The 26611-nt window shown below is 44.3% G+C and overlaps 1 protein-coding gene across 1 annotated transcript in view; it reads right to left on the bottom strand.

Annotated features, from left to right (window-relative positions):
- The window catches only part of OCIAD1 (OCIA domain containing 1), a 63181-nt gene that overhangs the window by 13087 nt on the left and 23483 nt on the right, over positions 1-26611 (bottom strand). Inside the window, exons 5-7 of the mRNA XM_068278552.1 lie at positions 23955-24081; positions 13396-13604; positions 5809-5967 (exon numbers count right to left, since the gene is read on the bottom strand). Coding sequence (XP_068134653.1) covers positions 5809-5967; positions 13396-13604; positions 23955-24081 — 495 coding nt within the window. The remainder of the gene's footprint in view (positions 1-5808; positions 5968-13395; positions 13605-23954; positions 24082-26611) is intronic.

The raw sequence follows: 26611 nt of genomic DNA, 5'->3' as shown, positions 1-26611 counted from the left end.
GAAACATCTACTGCAAAAAATAAAAGATGTAGGGATGGAAAAAGATGACATATTAGTAACAGGGGACGTTACGTCCCTATATACTGTCATTCCACATCAGGATGGGATGCAAGCTGTGGAAGAGGCTTTGGTGCAACAGGGGGATCTAAGAATTAAACAAATAGAGTTCATTATGGAACTTCTCAGATATGCATTGGAGCACAATTATTTCTGGTACGAAAATGTATTCTATGTCCAACAAACTGGATGTGCCATGGGGGCAAAATTTGCACCGTCAGTGGCTAACATATATATGGCCAAATGGGAACAACAGCTCTTATCAATAGAGGGAGCGCAGTATGTGGTTACATGGAATCGGTTCATTGACGACCTATTTTTCATATGGAGGGGACCAGAAGAGCTCCTAGAGAGTTTTTGCAATAAAATAAACAATCATTGGAACTCCGTTAAAATCTCTTTTAATAAATCATATGACCAGGTGGAATTTCTAGACTTGGTCATAAAGAAAAAAGATAATGTTCTAAGTACAGAAACTTTTTTCAAAACCACGGATAAAAATGGGTATATCCCACTAGGAAGTTGCCACCATAGAAAGTGGCTTGAAAACATCCCCAAGGGACAACTAATGCGGATAAGGCGAAATTGCTCTGAGATTGAAACCTTTAGGAGCCAGAGCCAAATCATAGTGCAAAGATTTATAGAGAAGGGGTATGACCAAGATGCCCTCAATACACAAGTGGAGCAGGTGGCAAATATGAATAGGAAGGATTTGTTGATAACAAAACATAAAGAGCAACAAACTCAGAGAAATAGGGAGTTTGACATGTTATTAAACTATAATGGCCAATATAAGGACGTAGAAAACATAATCAGGAAGCATTGGAACATCCTGCAACTGGATGGGAGCTTGAAAAAGGTCATACCTGAGAGACCAGGGTTTATATACAAAAGAGCCCCCAATTTGAAATCTAAATTAGTACCAAGCTTTGTGAACCCACCCCAAGTAAAAACAGGGGACATGCTTGGCCAAAAAGGCTTCTTTCCATGTCGTAAGTGTAGAGGATGCAAAGAGGCCATGCCTCAAAGAGGAATAACCTTCACGGCAAATAACACTGGACAAGTGATGACACTAAAACAGTGTATCACATGCAATACAACAGGGGTAATATATCTGTTGAAATGCCCCTGTGACATGGAATATGTAGGCCGGACGACTAGAAAATTACATAAAAGGATTGGGGAGCATGTAGCCAACATAAAGAAGGGCTTGGCAACACATAGTGTGTCAAACCATTTTCGTTTGGTGCATGGATGTAACCCCACAGGCTTAAAATTTATGGGAATAGAGGCCCATGTCAAGAGGTGGAGAGGATCCAGTTTAGTGAGGGATATATCACAAGCAGAGGGACGGTGGATATATAATTTAAAAAGTATGACACCGGGGGGTTTGAACGTGGAATTTGATTTAAACTGTTTTATAACCAATGATTTGTAAAAAATTCCCAGGTAATAGGATCTGGGTAAGGTGAAGAAATTATAGGGTAGATGGGGTATTATAGCAATAATATAACAGTGTGCTGAGAATCCTGCAGTGTTAGAATACACTAGGAGAGGGGCACATGCACTAAGACATGTAAAAGGGGTATGTTGGGGTATATGGATTTAGGGGCACAGGGATTAACAGCCCTTGGCTGCAGGCTTCTCCCCCGTGGGTGACCATCTGGGGATGGTACACATGTAAACGAGGGCATTTAAGGGCACAGTTGCAAATATAATGTTGTTTAATAGAGATGCGATAATCATGCATTAGAAAACTAGCACTGATTGACAATTGAAGGTAACTAATTGAGAGGCCAAGGGGACACTTCCATGTGAAAAGGTTTTCATGCAAGGGGGTTGCTGGTGGCCAGTAAGGGGCTTTAGGAAACTATCTAGGAGAAATTGGTTGAAGTTTAATATATTCAGTGAGAGGAGGTGTAGAATTTAGCCTGAGTAAAACTAATTGATACCAGGGAGAGCCACTAGAGGGTGTAAATCCATTATGGAGGGCACCAGAGACCCATTGCATGAAACAGATACGGATCCGTGAACAGCTTCTATGGAAGCATTTAAGCTTCCTTTCAGGCATGCGTGAAAATGACCGCCGAGTATGCGTTCCAGCAGAGAGAAACCAATGACGCGGCCAGGGCGACCGAGGGGTCGCGGTGGTTCAGCGTAGGAAACTTTGGATACAAAAGACGTCGGACGCTCCAGTGACGTCAGCCTCTGATGAGTCCTTGCGGACGAAACGCGTAAGGCGGAGCCTGGAGCGCCTGACGTCACTGGTAGCAGACGGGGATTCGAGAGCCGGCCGGGAGCATTACATACAGCGGATGCGCCGTAGTGGAAACGGGACGCCGGAACCACTGTGGAGGTGACACCGTAAGGCTCTCTGTAGCCTGATATGCTTTTGAAATATTTACTCATGTGAGTGCGATATAGCGCAGGGCATTGGCCAATTGTTTTTAGGGTTTTACACTATGTCTATTTTATTGTGATTTTTTAAGTGGAAAACAGCGGATTAAAGCCATTGGAAATTTTAAAGTGCCTGATTGGTAACATTGAATTATGCGCAAGACCCACCTGAGAACTGAGGTGGCTAACATCTGGTGAGCCTGTAATTTATAAGGGGCGCATGACTGATCGCACAAAGATTGACTCACGAGTGAAACACGATTTGCACTGGGTGTTCTGAGTGGATGAATTTTAATCTTGCAGTAATGCACTATGTTGAGATTTTGATCTTGCAGGTTGCACTATAAGGAAAGAGGAGCGCTGTCACAGCTTGCATAATTTCTAACGCTTTTTACATGCAGATGACACACAACTGTATCTGTCCTTCACGCCTGGCACCCAAGACCCATCAGTATCCATAAATGCATGTCTAGTGTATTTACAAAATTGGATGAACACCAGCTGGCTGAGGCTGAACTCTGACAAAACAGAGGTGTTGGTGGTAGGTGGTCCACACATGATGGATAAAGTTCAAAACGCTCACCACCTCAAACTAGCAATCGGGGGAGATACTGTACAGTATAAAGACTCTGTGCGAAACCTTGGGGTGATCCTGGGTGGAAATCTAAAACTCAGACAGCATGTATCAGCTGTCGTCAAGTCTTCCTTCTTCCATCTAAGAAATATAGCGAAAATCAAACACCTTATCCCAGCTGAAGACCTACCTGCCCTGGTTCACGCATTTCTATCCTCCCGCCTAGACTACTGCAACGCCCTGTTCATCGGATCTACAGATAAGGTTCTGCGTCCCTTACAACTAGTACAGAATGCTGCAGCCAGACTCCTAGCCAATGCCCCCCGCAGCTCACACATCACCCCAGTACTGCAAACTCTTCACTGGTTGCCAGTAAAATGGAGAATCAATTTTAAAGAGACTACGTAACAAAAATTGCATCCTGTTTTTTATCATCCTACAAGTTCCAAAAGCTATTCTAATGTGTTTTGGCTTACTGCATCACGTTCTACTATCACCATCTCTGTAATAAATCAACTTATCTCTCTCTTGTCAGACTTGTCAGCCTGTGTCTGGAAGGCTGCCAAGTTCTTCAGTGTTGTGGTTCTGTGATGCATCTCCCCCTCCAGGCCCCTCTGCACACTGCCTGTGTTTTATTTAGATTAGGGCAGTTTCACTCTTCTCTCTTATCTTTTACAAGCTGGATAAATCCTCCTCTGAGCTGGCTGGGCTTTCACATACTGAGGAATTACATACAGGCACAGCTGTCTGCACTCTGCAGGAAGAAACAGCCTGACACTTCAGTGGAAGATAGCTGCAGGGGGAAATAAACACACAAATGATCTCTTGAGATTCAAAAGGAAGGGTGTATACAGCCTGCTTGTGTATGAATGTATTTTCTATGTGTGGACATACTGTACATCAACCTACTTCCTGTTTTGGTGGCCATTTTGTTTGTTTATAAAAAAAACTTTTTAAAACTGTTTTTAACGTCTTTTAATGCAGCGAGGAGCGGCGAAATTGTGAAAGAGGGTAATAGGAGATGTCCCCTAACGCACTGGTATGTTTACTTTTGTGCGATTTTAACAATACAGATTCTCTTTAAGATCTGCCTGCTGACATTCAAGGCACTACACCACATGGGACCTAAATACATATTGGAACTTTATGCCCCTCCATGCACCCTCTGCTCTGCCAACAAGATGAAGCTGGTTATTCCCAGGATACACTTAAAGAGAATCTGTACTCTAATATTCTTACACTAAAAAGCATACCATTATATTCCTTATTTTCTCCTGTGCCCCTCTGTGCTGTTTCTGCCACTCTCTGCTGCAATCCTGGCTTGTAATTAACAGTTTTAGGCAATGTTTACAAACAAACTAACCAGCTTCTAATAGGCTCAGCTAAGCATAGTGTGTGAGTATGCAGGGGGCCTGCAGAGGGTGTGTATCGCTTCTACCAATCACAAGCAGCCCTGCACATTTTACACAATCAAAGCCTTAGCCCGACAAACAGGACAGAGGAAAGATACATTGATTTATTACAGAGACAGTGTAATTAGGAAGAGCTGCAGTAAGCCCCAGCACATTAGAACAGGCATAGGAACTCATAGGATAGAAGAACTAAGGCTGAAAAAATTGTTACAGAGTCTCTTTAACATTTGGTGCTCGGGCCTTTTCCTATGCAGCCCCTACTCTATGGAACTCACTTCCACAATCAGTACGAGAGGCTCCTTCTCTGGACAGCTTTAAAAAAAGGCTTAAAACTCACCTCTTTACCCTTGCCTTTGAAACTGCATAATGCAGGGTCACAGCGCTTTGAGTCCCCAGCGAGAAAAGCGCTATATAAATATTATTGTTATATGCATTTAACTGAATAATTTCTAAGTATATTCATTTTTTTTATTTTTTTTTTTAGAAGAGATGAAAGCATTTATCTCTGAGACTTCCTCAGCCGAGAATCTTTGTGTGTACAGGTGTCCCACCAGGTCTCAAAGGTCCTGTTCCTTTGCTTATCTCCTGGCAGAAACCACTATCCTCCATCTTCCCATCTCCGTAAAGACAATACATGTTAAGGTGGACTTAACATTTACACTTGACTATGATTTGTCCTGTAGGTATCTGGCAGATTCAAATCTGCTAGAAATGAATGCCGCAAATGAGGAGGAATCTCAACAGAACATACTGATTTGCTAGTTAACTTCTCATGTTTAGCTGGAGTAATTATACCTTCTTCAGTGGAATTTTCATTTAATACTAGCAAAGTATAAGCAATGATTTAACCACTTCAGGATCACAGTGTTAAACCCCCCTAAAGAGCAGGCCTTTTTTTGGTAACTGGCCACTGCAGCTTTAAGGCCAAACTGCAGGGCCGCACAACACAGCACGCAAGTGATTCCCCCCACCAACAGAGCTCTCTGTTGGTGGGGTCTGATCGCCCCCCGTGTTTAATTTTTATATATTTTTTACTTTTTCTTTGTTTATATTTTTTTTTAATCCCTCCCTCCCCCCAGCAGGCCAATCCTGGCGATTGGCTGTCATAGGCAGCCTGCGCGCGATCCCCTGAAAACTGCAGCCCCAGGACTTGACGCCAAATCGTGTTAGGCGGTCCTGGGGCTGCCGCGGCGGCCACGCCCATTGGCGTGGAGCAGTCTTTAGGTGGTTAACCAATTACAAGTGTTTTGTTAGATGGGCAAACAGACTTCTGTACAGCACAGTTCTATGCAGTTCATACTCTGGCTCTTTCAGACTTCTATACAGAAGTCTGGTGTTTGCTAGAGCATATGAATAATAGCAGAGTACCTTCCTTTGTGGGTGCTCTGGGTGGTGCGGGTCTTTCTGGGGTCTGTGGAGCGAGCACATCATAGACACCCCTGTTTTTCCTCCTCAGCTCCTCATAGGTCACTGGTGGTGGTGGTGGTGGTAGTGGTTTAGCACGTTCCTGGTCTTGTAGCTCAGGTTCTGCAAGATGGATACATTATTACAGCAAACATTAACGTAAACAGAAACAATAGAACTCAAAGGACACTGCCTAGGGCATAGGGGTGCTCAACAGGACAGCTTCTAAATGCCACAAAGGTATAGCATCCAATATCACTAAATTTGAAGAGGGGCTCTGACTTCTTCCCTCCCTCAGGGCTTCACTCCTATACGCCCCAATTTCGGCACAGAGCTACGCTGATCATTTGGGTGCTGCAATAAGAAAGACAAGAGAACATCGAGAGCCCTGTATAGTGCAGTATGTACTGGATTGATGTGGGTGATGAGAGGCAAGTATGTAAAGTTATACTCCCAAACATGGGTTACCACTAAGGCAACCACTGTAAATGCAGGTGGGGAGATTACACCTGTCCCCATTCAGGATGAAGAAGTCACTCTCTGTAGATCTGGAAACAAGGGGTTAGCACCCTTCCACCATGGGTGGACTCGAACAATGTGCAAATTAACATTTCCACATGGCTGCCACAATAGGCCGGAATGAGAATTACGCATATAGTGGCGCTCAGTGACTAATTTGGGCACTGGCGATTGCCGGAGCAACACCACAGAGGGGGAACAACATTAGCGCCACCCCAGACTTTAGCAGGTGCAGGGTGAGCAGTCTTTTGGTATTACCCTGTGCCGACATTTGGCTGTGGCCATTTTACATGTATGCCTCCAAGTAGCTACCTCTCATCCTCCTTTCCTCCATATGCAGACACAGAAGAGTGGGGCAGTTTCCCTGCTTGCCCGAGTCAGCTGCACTACTGTGCAAGCGCTGGAGGAGCATATGTGGTGTCAGCTTACATTTCGCTAGGTCAGTGATCTGCAAACTTGGCTCTCCAGCTGTTAAGGAACTGCAAGTCCCACAATGCATTGCAGGAGTTTGACAGCCACAGTCATGATTCATAAAGGCACATGCATTGTGGAACTTGTAGTTCCTTAAAGGGGAACTGAAGAGAGAGGTATATGGAGGCTGCCATGTTTATTTCCTTTTAAGCAATACCAGTTGCCTGGCAGCCCTGCTGATGCTCTGCCTCTAATACCGTTAGCCATAGCCCCTGAACAAGCATGCAGCAGATCAGGTTTTTCAGACTTTAAACTCAGAGCTGACAAGACTAGCTGCATGCTTGTTTCTGGTGTTATTCAGATACTACTGCAGAGAAATAGACCAGCAGGGCTGCCAGGCAACTGGTATCGATTAAAAGGAAATAAATATGGCAGCCTCCATATACCTCTCACTTCAGTTCCCCTTTAACAGCTGGAGAGCCAAGTTTGCAGATCACTGCACTAGGTCTGTGGAGGTTACACTAAACAACAATCCATTTTTCAAAATGGCATCACCCCTCCAGGTCATGCAATTGGTGTGGCTGTAGCACACCACCGTTCTTTGCACAGCCACAATGGGCTGTATTCGCAAAGCATTACCGCATTCTGTAATGCCGAAAACAGCTGATTTTACTGATCACCTTCCCTAATTACAATTCACTAAACGGATTACCGCACAGAACATTAATATCACCAACTAATGTGGTAAATTACCAACTTGTGCGGTAATTGCCTCAAGAAACTGCAATTCACAAAGATTTCCACATTTGGTTTACTTAGCAAAAGTGTTAGGTATTTTCTCCAGCTCACAGCAGCCAATAACTCGCTCTCTCCATGCTCTGTCTGTGGTAGATTTGACAAACTTTGGGGAGAGCCTGGCAGCAAACAGGGAAAGCCATACGGCCTGCTTCTCACTATGATTTGATGCAATGGGTATCTGGTGGGTCTTTCACTCTATCAGAGATAAGGAAGGTGACAATTTTGTGGGCTTTTCTGAAAATGTGTATTCTGCCATGCATAGAGCTCCCCCCGGTGGCTGCAGCACATCTAAAGGGATGGGATATAAAGGGAACAGGATACATGGCAGAGAAAACCTGAGTCATACACACAGCTCCCTGCCTGCCTGCCACCCTGCTAGAAGGCTGGTAAGTGACCATTACCGACCAGGGCTTAGTGAATTGAGGCATGTTTGTTCGGTAAATTACCGAACTTCTGCCTCATGTGGAAAAACTTAAAGAGGAACTGTAACATAAAAATATCCCCTGGGGGGTACTCACCTCGGGTGGGGGAAGCCTCCGGATCCTAATGAGGCTTCCCACGCCGTCCTCCATCCGTCAGGGGTCTCGCTGCAGCCCTCCGTGGAGTCCGGGCAGCGGTGACGTCATTATTTACCTTCCTGGCTCCTGCGCAGGCGCTCTGACGGCTTTCCATTCCGAACTACACGGAAATACCCGATCGCCGTCGGGTCCGCTCTACTGCGCAGGCGCAAGTCTCCTGCGCCTGCGCAGTAGAGCGGACCCGAATGAGATCGGGTATTTCCGTGTAGTTCGGAATGGAAAGCCGCCACAGCGCCCCCGCTGGAGCCAGCAAAGGTAAATATTGAAATGACAGTCGGCACAGTCGCCGGCTGTTCGGAGGGCTGCGGAGAGACCCCCGTGGGACAGAGGACGGCGTGGGAAGCCTCATTAGGATCCGGAGGCTTCCCCCACCCGAGGTGAGTACCCCCCAGGGGATGTTTTTAATGTTACAGAGTCTCTTTAAGTGAATTTGTAAAAAAAAAGTTTAAAATACCGAATGAGGTATTTTACCGAACAAAATGATTTTACCAAACTGCCCTTTGTAAATAATTGAGGGGAAAAAATCCCCCATGAGGGAATGCAACAGTCTCCTAACCTGTCAGCATCAAAGACATTATGCTAGGTACACACTATGAGATTTTCTGGCAGATTTACTGTCATATCGATTATTTGCAACATGTCCGAACGATTTCCGATCTTTCTTCGATCAATTTCCAACTGCTAAATCTTCCAGAAAATCTCATAGTGTGTACCTAGCATTATAGTATGTAAAGGCGCGGCATATTTTACTTCCTAGCATATCTTGCTACATTTTTCAACGGTTTAATAATAGAAGTTCTTCACCTCTTCAATAAATTAAAACTTGCTGCCAAAGGGAATACGGGAAAATTGGTATAACGATAACTGAAAGCAATTGAATTGATAGATTTAAAAAACTACCCAATAAAAGCAAAGTGTAGGCCTGAGCCTTAGATACACAAACATTTTCCCAATAATTAGACTTTCTTTTTAAATCTTTTCTCTAACAAAAACACAAGGGGAGAACTTTAGTTGGAGCTCTAGAATGGCCTGTGTCCAGCAGATCACACCCTCCTCATTCCTCAAATGGCTTCATTTTTCCCCAAACAACACAATGGCCTCAATTCACTAAGCTTATCTCCTGTCTTTAATAACTCTTCTAGAGTTATCACCATGGTGATAAGGCATGTAGTATTCAGGAAACATTTTACCTCAGGCAAACCTAAAGTTAACTCTTCTGTCTTTAAGTTAACTCTTCAATCCTTAAAATAACTGCAGAGTTAAAGACAGGCTGTTTATTAACTGCGTGTGAAAATAACTACAGAGGAGGTAAATTAACTACAGAGGAGGTAAATTAACTACAGAGGAGGTAAATTAACTACAGAAGAGGTAACTTAAGGAATGAAGAGATAAAATAACTCTCTCACTGTGTGGAGGTAAGTTACCAGTATCTCTTGCCTTAGCAGCTCCAGCATGATCTTAGTGAATTGAGGCCATTGGCCTCAATTCACTAAGCTTATCTCCTGTCTTTAATAACTCTTCTAGAGTTGTTACCATGGTGATAAGGCATGTAGTATTCAGGAAACATTTTACCTCAGGCAAACCTAAAGTTAACTCTTCTGTCTTTACGTTAACTCTTCAATCCTTAAAATAACTCCAGAGTTAAAGACAGGCTGTTAATTAACTGCATGTGAAAATAACTACAGAGGAGGTAAATTAACTACAGGAGAGGGAACTTAAGGAATGAAGAGGTAAGATAACTCTCTCACGTGTGGAGGTAAGTTTTCTCTTGCTTTATTATCTCTAGCATGATCTTAGTGAATTGAGGCCAATGGCCTCAATTCACTAAGATCATGCTAGAGATAATAAAGCAAGAGAAAACTTACCTCCACACGTGAGAGAGTTATCTTACCTCTTCATTCCTTACGTTACCTCCTCTGTAGTTCATTTACCTCCTCTGTAGTTATTTTCACATGCAGCTAATTAACAGCCTGTCTTTAACTCTGGAGTTATTTTAAGGATTGGAGAGTTAATTTAAAGACAGAAGAGTTAACTTTAGGCTTGCCTGAGGTAAAATGTTTCCTGAATACTTTATATGCCTTATCACCATGGTAACAACTCAATTCACTAAGATTATCTCCTGTCTTTAATAACTCTTCTAGAGTTGTTACCATGGTGATAAGGCATGTAGTATTCAGGAAACATTTTACCTCAGGCAAACCTAAAGTTAACTCTTCTGTCTTTACGTTAACTCTTCAATCCTTAAAATAACTCCAGAGTTAAAGACAGGCTGTTAATTAACTGCATGTGAAAATAACTACAGAGGAGGTAAATTAACTACAGAGGAGGTAAATTAACTACAGAGGAGGTAAATTAACTACAGAGGAGGTAAATTAACTACAGAGGATGTAAATTAACTACAGAGGAGGTAAATTAACTACAGAGGAGGTAAATTAACTACAGAGGAGGTAACTTAAGGCAGTGGTTCCCAACCTTTTCCGGCCCGGGGAACACTTTCTGACCATATTTTTCTCCGGGGAACGGCGGGGGGCGCGCGGGTGTTTGCGCGACCTAGTGGACAGTGCCGTGTGTAGCAGGCTATGGGGGGGGGGGGCTGGGGTGCGGCTGCATAGCTAGCATAGTTGCCCCAGTATAGGGAGTTTAGTTGCCCCAGTATGGTTAGTATAGTTACCCCAGTATAGCTAGTATAGTCCCAGTATGGATAGGTAGTGCCCCAGTATAGGTAGGTAGTGCCCGGTATAGCTACTATAGTGCCCAGATAGCTAGTATAGTGCCCAGATAGCTAGTATGGTGCCCAGTATAGCTAGTATAGTGCCCAGCATAGCTAGCATAGTGCCCAGTATAGGTAGGTAGTGCCCCAGTATAGCTAGTATAGTTGCCCCCAGTGTAGCTAGTTTAGTTGCCCCCAGTATAGCTAGTTTAATTGCCCCCAGTATAGCTAGTTTAATTGCCCCCAGTATAGCTAGTTTAATTGCCCCCAGTATAGCTAGTTTAGTTGCCCCCAGTGTAGCTAGTTTAGTTGCCCCCAGTGTAGCTAGTTTAATTGCCCCCAGTATAGCTAGTTTAATTGCCCCCAGTATAGCTAGTTTAATTGCCCCCAGTATAGCTAGTTTAGTTGCCCCCAGTATAACTAGTTTAGTTGCCCCCAGTATAGATGCCCAGGAGGAGGGGGAAGCAGCGCTAGAAGAAGGGGCAGTGGAGGCAGCGGTGGGGAGGGGGAAATATCCCCCCCTCCCTCACCTGGGACCCCTCCTTCTGCCTCTCTTCCCCCTCCATTTATCGGTGGCAAGTGCGGGGCGGCTCGGCGGCGGGGAGACATGCGCAGACTTACCACTTCTGCGTTCCAAGCGCCGGCAGCGTCATGTCGTCAGATCTCCGCCTTCAATGCCGCCCACTGTGCTTCCTGATTAGCGGAAGCACAGTGGGCGGCATTGAAGGCGGAGATCTGACGACATGACGCTGCCGGCGCTTGGAACGCGGAAGTGGTGAGTAATTCTCCGCGTGCCTCCCCGCCGCCGACCCCGCACTTGCCACCCATAAATGGAGGGGGAGAGAGGCAGAAGGAGGGGTCCCAGGTGAGGGAGGGGGGATATTTCCCCCCCTCCCCACCGCTGCCTCCACTGCCCCTCCTTCTAGCGCTGCTTTCCCCCTCCTGCGTTCTACATACAGTAGGAACGCACGGCACACCGGGCAACATGCCGCGGCACACTAGTGTGCCGTGGCACAGCGGTTGGGAAACGCTGACTTAAGGAATGAAGAGTTAAGATAAGTTTTCTCTTGCCTTATTATCTCCAGCATGATCTTAGTGAATTGAGGCCTATATGCCTTATCACCATGGTAACAACTCTAGAAGAGTTATTAAAGACAGGAGATAAGCTTAGTGAATTGAGGCCAATATTTCACTATATACATGAGGTGTACGATGGCATTTAAGAACAGAAGCTCCTCAGGAGGTGAAGGGTTACAGTTGTGTTCATAAGTTTACCGTACATTCCCTGGCAGAATTTAGGATTTCTTAACCATTTTTCATAGACTATGGCCTCAATTCACTAAGATCATGCTAGAGATAATAAGGCAAGAGAAAACTTACCTCCACACGTGAGAGAGTTATCTTACCTCTTCATTCCTTAAGTTACCTCTCCTGTAGTTAATTTACCTCCTCTGTAGTTAATTTACCTCCTCTGTAGTTATTTTCACATGCAGCTAATTAACAGCCTGTCTTTAACTCTGGAGTTATTTTAAGGATTGGAGAGTTAATTTAAAGACAGAAGAGTTAACTTTAGGCTTGCCTGAGGTAAAATGTTTCCTGAATACTACATGCCTTATCACCATGGTAACAACTCTAGAAGAGTTATTAAAGACAGGAGATACGTTTAGTGAATTGACTTGAGGCCTATAAATGATAACACAAAAACTCTTCTTACACTCATGGTTAGTGGTTGGCAAGCATCTGTCAGGAGTCCAGAAACTCATTGACCTTTAACTGCTCTGCGACCGCAGAGTGGCTCCCCTAGGACCACCCAATGCTGATTGGCGTCAAGTCCTGGGGGCGGAGATTAGCAGGAAACACTCACTCAGCTGTCCCCAGGAGTGGCACGGAAATAGATCACTCATGGACTGATGCCTATGAGAGACTATCATAGTGATTGGATCTCGGGGGGAGGGAGGGAGAAAAAAATTATTAAAAAAAAAACACAACAAACATAAAAAACGCAGCAGCAATCAAATCCAGAACCAGAAAAGGAGGCAAGATTCATTTGGCTGCTAAGTTGTAAGGCCGTGCAATAAACTGTTAAAAGCTGCAGAGTGCAGAATTGTAAAAAATGGCCTGGTCACTATGGGGGTGTTAGCTTGTGGTCCTCAAGTGATTAATACACTTGTTGACACCCGCTAATTACAAGCAAACAGATCACAGGTGAAGATGGTTTCATGCTATTAGGCCAAATCAACAGGGAGTGTAAACATTTGATCAGGGTCATTAGGGTAGTGTGTGTAGTGGTTATAATAAAGACTAAACACAGTTGTTTGACATTAAATGGCTTCAGCCAACCACTACTAATGAGTGAAAGAAAGCTTTTGGTGTCATTCATATAATATGAAAAATGGATTAAAAAAAATAAATTCTGCCAGGGTATGTAGACTTATGAGCACAACTGTAGTGGTCCTTAATAATAATTTAATAGCATAATAGTTTTTCATTTCCATTTGTGAACTTTTATAAATAAATAAAAAAATTGTTAATTACCTCGTGCAAGGTTATCAGTGATTCCTGTAGTGGCTGATTCACTCATGGTGGAGCTGAACGGTACCTCTGCAGCGCTGTTGTCGTACTGTGTGGAATATCCGCTACTGCGAGGTTGTGGCTCAGGCGGTGCAGAACTTCGGTCTGGGGGCAACGAGGCTGAGGCGCCTTGCTCAGGGTAAATAGGTTTCGAGGGAGGAGGGCGGAAACCACTGAAATTATAACAGTACTACATTAAAAATCTAGTTTTTGCATTAACACTACTGCACTGAGAAGCACTTTTTCTTTTAATTTCTGTACTATTCACATGGAACCCCTAGGATTACACCGACAATGGCTGCAGGTTGTGCTACACTAATTAATATGTTAAAAAATGTAAAGGAGGTTCAATAAAAAAAAAATAAAGTCCCAATATTAAGATTTCACAAGAGAATTAAAAGACACCTGAAGTGAGAGGGATTGAAGGCTGTCATATTTATTTCCTTTAACCCTCTTAGCGGTAACCCCGCACTGAGCTCGGGGTAAGCCGCCGCAGAGGATATCTCAGCCCCTGGTGGGGCTATTTGCCTCATTTAAAATGCTGTACGCGCAGCTAGCACTTTGCTAGCCGCGCGTCCAGCTTGATCTCCGCCGCTCTGTGGCAATCGTCCGCACGCAGTGGCGGAAGAGGGCCCCCCCCGCCAGAGCCCTGCGCTGCCCGGACCAATGATTTCCAGGCAGTGCTATGGGCTGGATCGGAGGCGTCTGACGTCAGGACTTCAGCTGACGTCATTCCGATTGTCGCCATGGCGACAGGAAAAGCCAAACAGGGGAACGCGTTATATATGCATTCCCCTGTTTGCTATTGATGCCGGCGACGATCGCACTAGAGGGACACATGCGCCCTCTAGTGTTTCATTTTAAAAAAAATTAAATTTAAAAAAAAAATGTATTTCTGCCTATTTGGCAGAATTAAAGAACCGCCAGGAAGGTTAAAGCAATACCAGTTGCCTGGCAGCCCTGCTGATCATCTGCCTCTAAGGCCTCATTCACATTGTTAAACACAGAATGGTCGTGCGATTGGAAATGCAACGGGCAGGATCGCATGCCATCTGTGCTGCCGATCCGATTAACTACAGTGAATGGGTCAGTGCTGCGCATCCCGGAAAAATGCGTGTGGTGGTGCGATAGGGCATCGTATACCTGCGCAGCGCAAATAGTCTGAGCACTCCTCACGTTCTTGTTTATCTCACCCCATGTGCATTGCCGAAATATGCATAGCAACGTGTATAGTGTGAACGAGGTCTAAAGCTGGCCATACACTGGCCCGATTTGCCGCCGTTTCGACAGCAGATTCGATCACTGGGATCGAATCTGCTGCCAATCGTTCACGCTACACGCCGAATTTCGATCCATTCCGTCCGATCCAGTCGATCGCGCCGTGCGGAAAATAACCGTCGATCGCCCGCGGGTAAAGAGCGCATCGCTAGCGGCGTTCGAGTGCCCAACGACCTATGCAATAGAGCCGCATACATTACCTGCTCCGCCGGCGCGACTCCCGGGTCTCCGCTCTTCTTCTCCGTCTCCGCTCTGGTCTGGTCTCCGGCATGCTTCCCTTCTTCCTGTCCCGACAGGAAGTTTAAACAGTAGAGGGCGCTCTACTGTTTAAACTTCCCCCAGACAGGAAGAAGGGAAGCATGCCGGAGACCAGAGCAGACCAGAGCGGAGACGGAGAAGAAGAGCGGTAACCCGGGAGTCGCGCCGGCGGAGCAGGTAATGTATGCGGGCGGGGGGAGCGGCGGCAGCACCACCACAACAGATGGTGAACGGTTTCAGGTTGAAATCGGTTCACAATCTGTTTGCAGTAAAGTTAGCCATACGATCCCTCTCTGATCAGATTCGATCAGATAGGGATCTGTCTGTTGGTCGAATCTGATGGCAAATCGACCAGTGTATGGCTACCTTAATACTTCCAGCCATAGACCCTGAACAAGCTTGCAGCAGATCAGATGTTTCTGACATTATTGTCAGATCTGATAAGATTAGCTGCATGCTTGTTTCTGGTGTGATTCACACTGCTGCAGCAAAAAAAAACAAAATAAAAAACATTAGGGCTGCCAGGCAACTAGTATTGTTTAAAAATAAATAAATATGGCAGCCTCCATATCCCTCTCACTTCAGGTTCCCTTTAATGCTGGGAGCACATGATGCAATTTCCCATATGATCAACGGCTAATCTGAGGGGAAGTTGTAGCATGTGTACATGTCCAAACTGCTCCCGATTGATAAAGGGATCGATCTTTCAATGATAAATTTGAAGAATGGATCCTTTTATTGATCAGAAACAGATCAGGTAGATCGGAAATATACGTCGGATTCCTGACGATCAGACCGAAAGTTGCATCGTGTGTTCCCAGCATCCTGTCCTACTGCTTAGCACATAAGCATTATGTGTCAATTGCATCCTGCCCCACACGAACTACTCAGCTTACATTGCGCTGTAAGATTGGACTTGACAGGCATCTGACAGAAATCTGATGGTCGAATCTGCTGCAAATCTATAAGTGTATGGCCACTTTTAGAATAGAACCCACAGCTGCAGCTATATTTATCCTTGCCGGGTTATGTCTGATATTGGAGCTGAAAAGGAAAACAGCATTGTCCACAATTCACTAAGATCATGCTGGTCATAATAGGGGCCCGTTTCCATTATATGCGGTGCGCACCGCAGGTGTCCTGATCCCAATGCACGGCAATAGAAGAGTTTCCACTGCGTGCATTGTGTGCGGAGCAATCTGAAAATCTGCAGCATGCTGCACATTCTTGCACGGCCGCATCCACACGCCTCTGCCCGCCGTCCCCTCCATACACTTCCGCACGGGGAGATGCGGAAGTGACGCGAATGCCAGCAGATGTGATGAGATGCGGCTAGGTAGCTGCACTCGCATCATTCCGCCAATGGAAAAGGGCCCTTAGGGAAGTGAAAACTTATTACCACACATTGATCGGTATTGTTGGTGTGAATTCACTAAAGAAGCTTGCCTTATTAACCAGTTCACCCCCAAGGGTTTTTACTCTAACGGACCAGAGCAATTTTCACTTGTCAGTGCTCCTCCCTTTTATTCCCTAATAACTTTATTACTACTTATCACAAGAAAATGATCTATACCTCGATTTTTTTTCACCACCAAATAGGCTTTCTGTGGGTAGTACATTTTGCTGAGAATTTTTTTTATTATAAATGCGTTTTAATGGGAAAAACAAAAAAAATTAAAAAAAAAAAATCATCTCTCAGTTTTCAGCCATTATACTATTAAAATTAAACATTCTCCTGTGGATAAAACAAACATATTTTATTTGCCCAGTTGTCCCGATTATTAAACAGTTTAAATTACCGGTATGTCCCTATCGCAATGTATGGCGACAATATATTATTTTGAAATCTAGGTGTTATTTTTCTGTTCTGTTTTTTTTTTTCTTCTGGCCATAATTACAAGCCCCTATATAATAAAATAAAATTAATTTCCCCCTATAAAATATAGATTAAAAAGGCAACTATTTATTTATTTATTTATTTGAAGCTGATTTTTTTTACAAGTGTTGGGGAAGTTGGAAGTGTAATTTCATCAATTTTATTAATAGTGTGTATGTACTTGTATATGTATGTACTTTGTATCTGTAATATACTTTTTGGCCACAAGATGGCGCTAGTGAACACTCTCCCGTATAGGAAGTGATCACTTTTTTTTTTTTTGCACTTTATTAAATTGTTACAGTTTCCTGTTTTTGTGAATGGAGGTGGCCACTGTTCGCGGTCGCGTCCATTCACTCCAGGCAGTGCGATTGGGTAGAGGACCGCTCGGTCCTCTTCCCCAATCACCCAGGACGGGAACCAGACGGAAACGGCGGCGGTAGCGGTGCGAACACATGTGGAGCGGCGGCGGGAATGCGCAACGACGTATTAAAACGTCATGTTGCCATTAACAGGCAAAAGCATGACGTTTTAATACGTTAGTTTGCCGGTACATGGTTAAGGTATAGTGATAAGTTTTCACAGTGAGAGTGTTATCTTTATCACTCCAGTCCTCAAGTTATCTCTTCAGTTAAGGTGGCCATACACTTATAGATTTGCAGCAGATTCGACCATCAGATAGATTTCTGTCAGATACCTGTCAAGTCGAATCTGACAGGAATCTATCTGATGTGTGCCATACACTAGGAACAGATTTCCAGTAGATTCTGAAATCTATTGGAAATCGATCGAAATGCATTATTAGACCATTAAATCCAGTGCAACTCTATGGGCCAGCGATCTGCTGCCAGCGGCAGATCGACCTAGATTTTCCATCCTGTCAGATAGATCAAATAGATCGAAATCGGCCGCAAATCGATCAATAGATTTGATAGAATCGATTTCTGATTTATAGATTCCATAGAATCGATTGATCGATGGCTGAAATCGACCAGTGTATGAGCCGCTTTATTCTTAAGGTTTCCATACATTGGTCGATATGGTCAACAGATAGATCCCTCTCCAACTATTATCTGATCTACTGTATCTGCTCAATTGCCACCACACAGATTTTCAATCTGTCTCAGCGTGAAATGTATGAAAAACTGTATCCCTGACAGGTCCCCCAGTCCCCCTGCAGTTCTCATCACTCTGCCGCGTGGTCCCAGTCTCTGCTTCTCCCTGCTGGCTGCTCAGTCTTCTTTAATTGCATGTCCCTGGACACATGTGGGATGTAATGCAGGGGCGCTGTGACCACTAGAGGCCCCTAGTGTCTATCCCCTGTATTATGCCATACAGGCACCCAGGGACACTGAGGTGAAGACGCTGGACAGGTGATATTGCCTTCATTGGTTGCCAAATCTAATGCCACAAGTAACACGCTCCTAATCCAACGCCAATCAACCTAAATTGTCCGCCTGGACCAATCGACAAAAATCAAGTGATTTTGGCAGGAAATCAATCGATTGATCAGGCTTAATGCTGCACCGGTTTCTCACTGATTCGAGCACAGCGGTCGTATAGTGACAGGAGAATTAGATGAGTGCATGGCCTGCTTTAATTGTAGTAGATAGGGAGGGGAAGAGCACACGCAGGCGGGATGTAGCTCCGCCCCTCCTGCTACCAGGACAATTACAGCTTACTGCAGTCAGGAGAGGGGGGAGGGGAGAGAGAGAGAGAGAGAGAGAGAGAGAGAGAGAGAGAGAGAGAGAGAGAGAGAGAGACACAGAGACTGCAGAGTGCCTTTTGATCCGTCAGCACAGAGTTTGCATTTTTTTTAAAAAACGCTTGATTTGCATAAAAATTGCAGTAAACATTGCAGCCATTTTGCCACGATTTTTATGCAAGTCATTGGGAGACTTTTTTTTTTTTTTTTTTTAAACAAAACCGCAGTGCTGACAGATAAAAAAAGCGCTCTGCAGTGCGTCTCAGGCCCGATTGTGTGACTACATGAGAGTATACAGAAGCTTGAGGTCTCTCTCTTCCTCCCTCACTGTGTGCCTGCTGTGTATTTCTCTCTATACAGAGTCCTTTTCTGTATAAAAGACCATATTTTTTGGGACCAAAAAAAAGTAAGGAGAAAAAAAGTCACTATGGCCTCAATTCACTAAGCTTTATCAAACGTTTGATAATTTCCCTCATGGGTAAAATCTAATTTGGAATTCACTAAGGTGTTCTATATGTATCGAATGTTTTATCGATAAAACATTCAATAAATCTGGGTACTTTTCCTATAGCCGGGCGCATTCGATAGGTGGCGCTAATTACATTAATAGTCACGTAACAAAAGTGTAATGTAACCGATTCTATTGTGTTTCTTACTGGCCGTCTCGCTGCGCCCAAATGTATCAAAAGTGAGTTAACTGAATTCAATTAAGCGGGCGGCAATGTACCAGATGAAGCCGCCGGCTTCGGCTCTCCTCCCCCTTGCCTCTCTCCTACAATAGTGTGTGTGTGTGTGCGTGCGTGCGTGCGTGCGTATACAGTGGAGGAAATAATTATTTGACCCCTCACTGATTTTGTAAGTTTGTCCAATAACAAAGAAATGAAAAGTCTCAGAACAGTATCATTTCAATGGTAGGTTTATTTTAACAGTGGCAGATAGCACATCAAAAGGAAAATCGAAAAAATAACCTTAAATAAAAGATAGCAACTGATTTGCATTTCATTGAGTGAAATAAGTTTTTGAACCCTCTAACAATAAAAGACTTAATACTTAGTGGAAAAACCCTTGTTTGCAAGCACAGAGGTCAAACGTTTCTTGTAATTGATGACCAAGTTTGCACACATTTTAGGAGGAATGTTGGTCCACTCCTCTTTGCAGATCATCTCTAAGGGCTGGTGCACACCGAGCGGCTTTTTCAGCGTTTCTGCAGCCGCTTGCGGCTGCAGATCCGCTTGGTCAATGCATCTCAATGGGGTGGTGCACACCAGAGCGGGAGGCGTTTTGCAGAAACGAAAAATGCCAGGGTGAGGCATTTTTTGGATTTCGAATGCGTTTCTGCCACAATGTTAAGTATAGGAAAAACGCAAACCGCTCTGAAAAACGCCTGTTCAGAGCGGTTTTGCCGGCGTTTTTGTTACAGAAGCTGTTCAGTAACAGCTTTACTGTAACAATATATGAAATGTACTATACTGAAATCCGCTGCAGCAATCCGCAAAACGCTAGCAAAACGCCATAGAAAAATAAGAAAGAGCGTTTCAAAATCTGCTAGCATTTTGCGGATCTGCTTGCGGTTTTTGGTGTGCACCAGGCCTTAATCCCTAAAGTTTCGAGTCTGTCTCTGTGCAACTCTGAGCTTGAGCTCCCTCCATAGGTTTTCTATTGGATTAAGGTCCGGAGACTGACTAGGCCACTCCATGACCTTAATGTGCTTCTTCTTGAGCCACTCCTTTGTTGCCTTTGCTGTATGTTTTGGGTCATTGTCGTGCTGGAACACCCAGCCACGACCCATTTTCAGTTTCCTGGCAGAGGGAAGAAGGTTGTCGTTCAGGATTTCACGATACATGGCTCCGTCCATTTTCCCGTTAATGCGATTAAGTTGTCCTGTGCCCTTAGCAGAAAAACACCCCCAAAGCAAAATGTTTCCACCCCCATGCTTGACGGTGGGGACAGTGTTTTGGGGGTCATAGGCAGCATTTTTCTTCCTCCAAACACAGCGAGTTGAGTTAATGCCAAAGAGCTCTATTTTGGTCTCATCAGACCACAGCACCTTCTCCCAGTCACTCACAGAATCATTCAGGTGTTCATTGGCAAACTTCAGACGGGCCTGCACGTGCCTTCTTGAGCAGGGGGACCTTGCGAGCCCTGCAGGATTTTAATCCATTGCGGTGTAATGTGTTTCCAATGGTTTTCTTGGTGACTGTGGTCCCTGCTAATTTGAGGTCATTCACTAACTCCTCCCGTGTAGTTCTAGGATGCTTTTTCACCTTTCTCAGAACCATTGACACCCCACAAGGTGAGATCTTGCGTGGAGCCCCAAAACGAGGTCGATTGATGGTCATTTTGTGCTCCTTCCATTTTCGAACAATCGCACCAACAGTTGTCACCTTCTCTCCCAGCTTCTTGCTAATGGTTTTGTAGCCCATTCCAGCCTTGTGCAGGTCTACAATTTTGTCTCTGACATCCTTGGACAGCTCTTTGGTCTTTCCCATGTTGGAGAGTTTGGAGTCTGCTTGATTGATTGATTCTGTGGACAGGTGTCTTTTATACAGGTGACTAGTTAAGACAGGTGTCCTTAATGAGGGTGACTAATTGAGTAGAAGTGTCTAACCACTCTGTGGGAGCCAGAACTCTTAATGGTTGGTAGGGGTTCAAAAATGTATTTCACTCAATGTAATGCAAATCAGTTGCTATCTTTTATTTAAGGTTATTTTTTCGATTTTCCTTTTGATGTGCTATCTGCCACTGTTAAAATAAACCTACCATTGAAATGATACTGTTCTGAGACTTCTCATTTCTTTGTCATTGGACAAATAATTATTTCCTCCACTGTATATATGTGTGTGTGTGTGCGTGCGCACGCACGCACGCACACACACACACACACAGTGTACACATACACACATATACATGCATGCATACACAAACACAAAGACACGACGCTGATAATACAAAGCAGCTTAACCTTCCATTTGCAGACAGGGGATACAGGACTGGATCGTGACTGCCTGGTGTGGCATTGTGAGTCCAGTTTTTTTTTTTTTTTTTTTTGAACTAACTAAATAGCATGATGTAGCAAATCCAGCCCCATTCTGGACACACAAGCAGTGGCTTCTTATCTGGTGGCCACAGTAAATCACTCACCAAGTATCAATGTCTATTGGCAGGAGAAGTAATCTTTTAAACATGTAAGCCCTGGTTCACACTACTGGTGTTGCAGTTAGAATCCAGTTGCCCTACTTTAGACATTCTGAGTACTCCCTGCAATACACTTCAGAACCTCAGGTATTGGAGAGGGGCAGAGGGAGGTCAGTGACGTGCAGTCCATTGATTCATCCTGGAAGGAGGAAGCATCGGAGTCACATGAAGCATAGCATGGACCGCAACCACGTGACCTGCCCATCTTCACTACCTGAGGTTCTTAAGGTTCGTATAAACGTCCGATAAAGATCGTTCGTTACGAGCGATTCGTGACGTTTACACGATATTCAAATTAGACCGAAAAGATCGTTCGTAATGAACGATTGTGTACACACATGAACGATATAAGTATAAAGTACTGAACGACGAACGATTAAAAAATGCGTGCGCAAACGGAAGTGACGTTATGACAGGCAATAAGAACATGCGTTATCGGACGATCTTTGTACACACTGCAACGATTGAACGATTATCTTTCGAAAAAATCCGCCGGGTTGGATCGGTCGGATTGAACGATAACGGTCGTTATCGTCCAAAAAAACGATCGTTGGAAAATTTGGAGCGCACGATTATCGGTCCGATTGTCGTTATCGTTCGTTTTTGAACGAACGTTATCGTACGTGTGTACTCAGCTTTAGTGTGTACCGGCGTACTGGATTCAAACACTAACCGTGCTTTTTAACCACTTCAGCCTTCAGTCGTTTTTCACCTTATGCATCCGAGCAATTTTCACCTCCCAGTCATTTGTCAATAACTTTATCTTATCACAATGAAATGATCTATATCTTGTTTTTTCCGCACCAATTAGGCTTTCTTTGGGTGGTACAGTTTGCTAATTATTTTTTTCTAAATGCATTTTAATGGGAATGTTAAGAAAAAAATTCATTATTTTTCAGTTTTTGGCCATTATAGCTTTAAAATAATACATGCTACGATAATTAAAACCCACATATTTTATTTGCCCATTTGTCCCGGTTATTACACCATTTAAATTATGTCCCTATCACAATGTATGGCGCCAATATTTTATTTGGAAATAAAAGGTGCATTTTTTCAGTTTTGCAGCCATCACTATTTACAAGCTTATATTTAAAAAAAAAAAAAAAAAAAAAAAGAAGAATAGAAATATACCCTCTTGACATGCATATTAAAAAAAAGTTCAGACCCTTAGGTAACTATTTATGTTTTTGTTTTTTTTAATTGTACATTTTTTTCTTGTGTTAAACATTTTACTGGGGTATTTTTGAGTGTGGGAGGTAAACAGTTAATTTTGAATGTAATTTATTGTGTTTATTAAAAAAAAATAAAAAATTTATGTCAATGTAGTTTTACTACTTGACCACAAGATGGCCATAGTTTTTTTTTCTTTTTCATCCTATACAGGGAATGTAGGGAGGAAGTGAAACTTTTTTTTATTTCTTTAGAAAGATTGCGGCTTCTCATAGAAGCGGTTGGTCTTTCTAACAGGGACTTATATCAATGAATGGGAACTGCGGGCTAACAGGCTGAGGCACAGGAGCATGCGGGAATGCGTGCGATCGTCCACGGGAGCGCACAGCAGCAGCCTTTTGGATGTAGCAGGTACGTCCAAAAGGCTAAACTGGTTAAGCGCCATCAATTTTAAAAGCTCTTGCTAATGTAATGCTATTGGTGATTTTTTTTTAATGCAAATTGCTTAACAAACATAGCACACAATGTTACCAGGATAATGAGAGCTTGCACCTGATAGTAGACGGCTTTCAAAAGAAACTTGGCGCTTACAGCCGCCATCAGGAAAAGCTACACAATCCTCTATTCAACTGTTGGAAATAGTAAAGGGGAGAGGGACAGAAGCAAGACTGACACATTACTTTTGGAACTGAGAATTTAAAATAGTCTGCAGTATGTGGTACGTATAGTCTATGTAGATCAAGCGTCTATGAAATGAGTTGGGTCTCAGTGTGTCATTTGGGACCTTTGTACACCAACTGCGTTTGGATGCCTTTTTCCAAATGTCACTGCCAGGATAATGTAAATCTATGAGACCTTTTCACACTGCTGTGTTTAGATTTTTCTCCAAATGCAGAACAAATATCAGTGCTGCTCTATAGATTATAGCGGCCTCTCCATCACACTTGCAGCTGTTCCTGTCACACTGACTTGTGTTCAGCCGAGTCCCAGCTTCTTATAAAGCATACATAGAATTGAACAGCACACATATTGTCTTACGGTACTTTGGAGTTTTTTTCTTCACGGAGCAATTCAGCCAATCGGGAACCCTCCAAAGCCATCAGTTTCTCTTTACAGGTATTGATGTAGGAAGCTTTTCCTATCATGTACCCGAAAAAACCAGCAACTGCAGTGAAAAAAACAGACATTGATAAATTGGAAAATATACACACAATGATGCATAAAAACACTGTAGCCAAAACATCATCCTGGACACAATGGAGAAGAGTTCAAATCATGGTCAGGTTTTTATTGCCATGTGTGTTCCCACAACAGCTTCCGGTTCTCGACAACAATCATATTGGGATTAGAAGGGAATTCCCAAAATGATGACCTATACACTCATAAAAGCTTAGGAAGAGTTTTATCCCTCCAACAATGTACTGAAGAAAGTTTGTTTTTCTGTTTATGACAAGCTATAATGTAGTTATTGTGCCATATGCTAAAGTTAGCTACACATATTAAAGGACAAGTGTCATACGAGGTATATGGAGGCTGCTATATATTTTTCTTTTTAAGCAGTACCAGTTGCCTGGCAGCCCTGCTGATCTATTTGGCTGCAGTAGTGTTTGAACCAAACCAGAAACAAGCATGCAGCTAATCTCGTCAGATATGACAATAATTTCAGAAATACTTGATCTGCTGCATGCTTGTTTTTGGGTCTGTGGCTAAAAGTATTAGATGCAGAAGATCAGCAGGGAAGCCAGACAACTAATAATGAAGTAAATATACCTCTCACTACAATTGTCCTTTAAAATTAATAATATATATTTTTTAAATCCATAAGCTCACCCTTCCAGTAAGAGTGAATAATAACTATGATATTGCTCACACAATATAGTACACATATACGTAAAGCAGCTGATCCAGATAAATTCTCCTCTACACCCACTCCTCCCCAATGATCCGCTGTATTTCCTCTACGCTCACGCCTGCTCAGCGATCCCCTCTACCACTCACTCCTGCTCAGAGATTCCCTCTATGCTCACGCCTGCTCAGAGATTCCCTCTATGCTCGCTCCTGCTCAGAGATTCCCTCTACGCTCGCCCCTGCTCAGAGATTCCCTCTACGCTCGCCCCTGCTCAGAGATTCCCTCTACACTCGCCCCTGCTCAGAGATTCCCTCTACACTCGCCCCTGCTCAGAGATTCCCTCTACACTCGCCCCTGCTCAGAGATTCCCTCTACACTCGCCCCTGCTCAGAGATTCCCTCTACACTCGCCCCTGCTCAGAGATTCCCTCTACACTCGCCCCTGCTCAGAGATTCCCTCTACACTCGCCCCTGCTCAGAGATTCCCTCTACACTCGCCCCTGCTCAGAGATTCCCTCTACACTCGCCCCTGCTCAGAGATTCCCTCTACACTCGCCCCTGCTCAGAGATTCCCTCTACACTCGCCCCTGCTCAGAGATTCCCTCTACACTCGCCCCTGCTCAGAGATTCCCTCTACACTCGCCCCTGCTCAGAGATTCCCTCTACACTCGCCCCTGCTCAGAGATTCCCTCTACACTCGCCCCTGCTCAGAGATTCCCTCTACACTCGCCCCTGCTCAGAGATTCCCTCTACACTCGCCCCTGCTCAGAGATTCCCTCTACACTCGCCCCTGCTCAGAGATTCCCTCTACACTCGCCCCTGCTCAGAGATTCCCTCTACACTCACTCCTGCTCAGAGATTCCCTCTACACTCACTCCTGCTCAGAGATTCCCTCTACACTCACTCCTGCTCAGAGATTCCCTCTACACTCACTCCTGCTCAGAGATTCCCTCTACACTCACTCCTGCTCAGAGATTCCCTCTACACTCACTCCTGCTCAGAGATTCCCTCTACACTCACTCCTGCTCAGAGATTCCCTCTACACTCACTCCTGCTCAGAGATTCCCTCTACACTCACTCCTGCTCAGAGATTCCCTCTACACTCACTCCTGCTCAGATTCCCTCTACACTCACTCCTGCTCAGAGATTCCCTCTACACTCACTCCTGCTCAGAGATTCCCTCTACACTCACTCCTGCTCAGAGATTCCCTCTACACTCACTCCTGCTCAGAGATTCCCTCTACACTCACTCCTGCTCAGAGATTCCCTCTACACTCACTCCTGCTCAGAGATTCCCTCTACACTCACTCCTGCTCAGAGATTCCCTCTACACTCACTCCTGCTCAGAGATTCCCTCTACACTCACTCCTCCCCAATGATCCGCTGTATTCCCTCTATACTCACTCCTGCTCAGAGATTCCCTCTACACTCAATCCTGCTCAGAGATTCCCTCTACACTCAATCCTGCTCAGAGATTCCCTCTACACTCCCTCCTAGAAAAATATACAGTGGGGAGCGCATGACCCTTAGTTGTGTGTGAGAGTGTGTAATCCATAGCTTCTTAGATCTATGGATTAAAAAAGGGGGAAATGGGGGGTTGATCACAAGCACCTTCAGAAAACCCACGGCAGGAAATATGCTCCTGCATGCCTCTAGCTTCCACCCTGCTTCTCAGATTCAGGGCATTCCGACCAGTCAGTTTATGCGAGTTCGCAGGAACTGTTCTGGTGAGGAGGATTTCAGGGTGGAGGCTGATGCCATGCAGGAGCGCTTCAGACAACGCGGTTACGATCAGGAGGTCTTAGAAACCTCCCGTAAAAAAGTGGAATCTACACCACGGGACCAGT

The sequence above is a fragment of the Hyperolius riggenbachi genome, chromosome 1 (genome assembly GCF_040937935.1).
Source record: "Hyperolius riggenbachi isolate aHypRig1 chromosome 1, aHypRig1.pri, whole genome shotgun sequence".
Classification (NCBI taxonomy): domain Eukaryota; kingdom Metazoa; phylum Chordata; class Amphibia; order Anura; family Hyperoliidae; genus Hyperolius; species Hyperolius riggenbachi.
Note: the sequence above shows the minus strand (reverse complement) of the source record. Positions and strands in the feature narration are given on the sequence as shown.